Here is a 1629-nt window from a genome sequence, read left to right on the forward strand (position 1 = left end):
CGACGTAAGTCGACCAACGAGCGGGATGACCTTGAATCCAACCTAGCGTGACGGTGGAATCTGACCAGAGGTGAATGGCACCTGTTGGCATATTTAAGATTGTCACAATGTGATGAATGACTTTCACGAGCAGTGAAGCTGCGCACAGTTCTAAACGAGGTAACGATATCCTTTTCAGCGGCGCCACCTTGGTTTTTGCGAGCAGCAAAGACGTGAGGACTTGACCATCCTCTGTCTCAGCGCGTAGATATGCTACTGCCGCATAGGCTCTTTTGGATGCGTCTGCGAAACCGTGTAGCTCCAGTCGCGCACCGTGTGCATCGTGCAAATCTATCGAGGCACGCGCACAGAGTTTAAGGAAGACAGTTCCTCGCGAAAGCGCGTCCATTGAGCCGCTTTTTCTTCTTGAAGTTGATCATCCCGGTCGAGGCGCTGCAGCCATGTAGTTTGAATAAGCAGCTTGGCACTGACGCTCACTGGGGAAAGCCAGCCCAGCGGGTCGAACAACTGCGCCGTTTCTGACAGTAAGTTGCGCTTCGTGAGGGTTGTACTTCTCGGACGCAGATTGATGACAAAGGCAAAGCAGTCCGAGTATGGATCCCACTGAAGGCCCAGCGCTGAGTGAAGCTCGCCCGACTGCCAGCTGCGGCTTTGCTGAGCGCACAGGTCTGGCGGTAGATCATCCACGAGGCTCGGAGCATTGGACGCCCACTTCCTCAGTGGAAACCCGCCCGCCTTGCACAAACCTTGCAGTTGACTTCGCAACCTGATTGCTTCGCCCAGAGACTGAGCTCCTGTGAGCACATCGTCTACGTAGACGTCGCGACGTAGTGCGGCAGCTCCCTCGGGAAAGTGTGCCTCTTCGTCGTTAGCTAATTGTTTGAGAGTTCTAATCGCGAGGAATGGGGCGCATGCAAGGCCGTAAGTGACCGTATTTACTTGATATTCCTCAATTGACGAATTGGATTTCCACAGTATTCGTTGCAGATTGCGGTCATCTGGATGAACTTTGATCTGGCGATACATCTTTTCCACGTCACTGATCATCACATATCTGTGACAGCGCCAGCGAGTGATGACATCTGCTAACGCCGGCAAGAGGTTCGGACCCACCAGGAGACATTGATTCAGAGAAGCTCCGGCTGAAGTTTGCTGTGAACCATTGAAAACTACGCGGAGTTTAGTTGTTTGACTCGCGGCTCTCAACACGCCGTGATGAAGTAAGTAGCACATTTGCTTTTGCTGTTCGATTGTTGAAGGTTGCACCTGTGTCATGTGACCAAGCGTTTTATACTCTTGAATAAAGTGCGCATATAGATCACGGAAAGATGCGTCGCTTTTGAAACGGCGCTCCATCGCGCGGAGCGACCGAATTGCGGACCTGCGAGTGTCTGAAAGATCCGGAAGCGCGATCGCGAGTGGCAAGCGGACCACGTATCGGCCATCCGATTTTCGCGAGAGTGTCGAAGCATAAAATTCCTCACACCGTTTTTCGGCTGCGGATAATGGAGACGGCGTTGCCGGGGGCTCTTCCTGCTCTCAAAATTGCCGTACGAGAACGTTGAGTTCTTCGGTAATGGAGCATTGATTAAATGACATTTCCGCGTCCTGTCTTGCCTCTCCTGCGAG

General features: G+C 52.5%; 1 protein-coding gene across 1 annotated transcript; it reads right to left on the reverse strand.

The window, feature by feature from the left end:
• Positions 1–330: 330 nt before the first annotated feature.
• LOC109862358 lies at positions 331–1275 on the reverse strand. The gene has a single exon (XM_020442386.1). It carries the CDS (start codon positions 1273–1275, stop codon positions 331–333), a length of 945 nt encoding a protein of 314 aa, XP_020297975.1.
• Between the last annotated feature and the right edge of the window lie 354 nt (positions 1276–1629).

This window comes from Pseudomyrmex gracilis, unplaced genomic scaffold (genome assembly GCF_002006095.1).
Source record: "Pseudomyrmex gracilis isolate BER0280 unplaced genomic scaffold, ASM200609v1 scaffold_1660, whole genome shotgun sequence".
Classification (NCBI taxonomy): Eukaryota; Metazoa; Arthropoda; class Insecta; order Hymenoptera; family Formicidae; genus Pseudomyrmex; species Pseudomyrmex gracilis.

What these genes read in the sequence shown, in the direction of transcription:
- LOC109862358 (XM_020442386.1), bottom strand. Translation starts at nt 1,275, where the DNA reads ATGACACAGGTGCAACCTTCAACAATCGAACAGCAAAAGCAAATGTGC.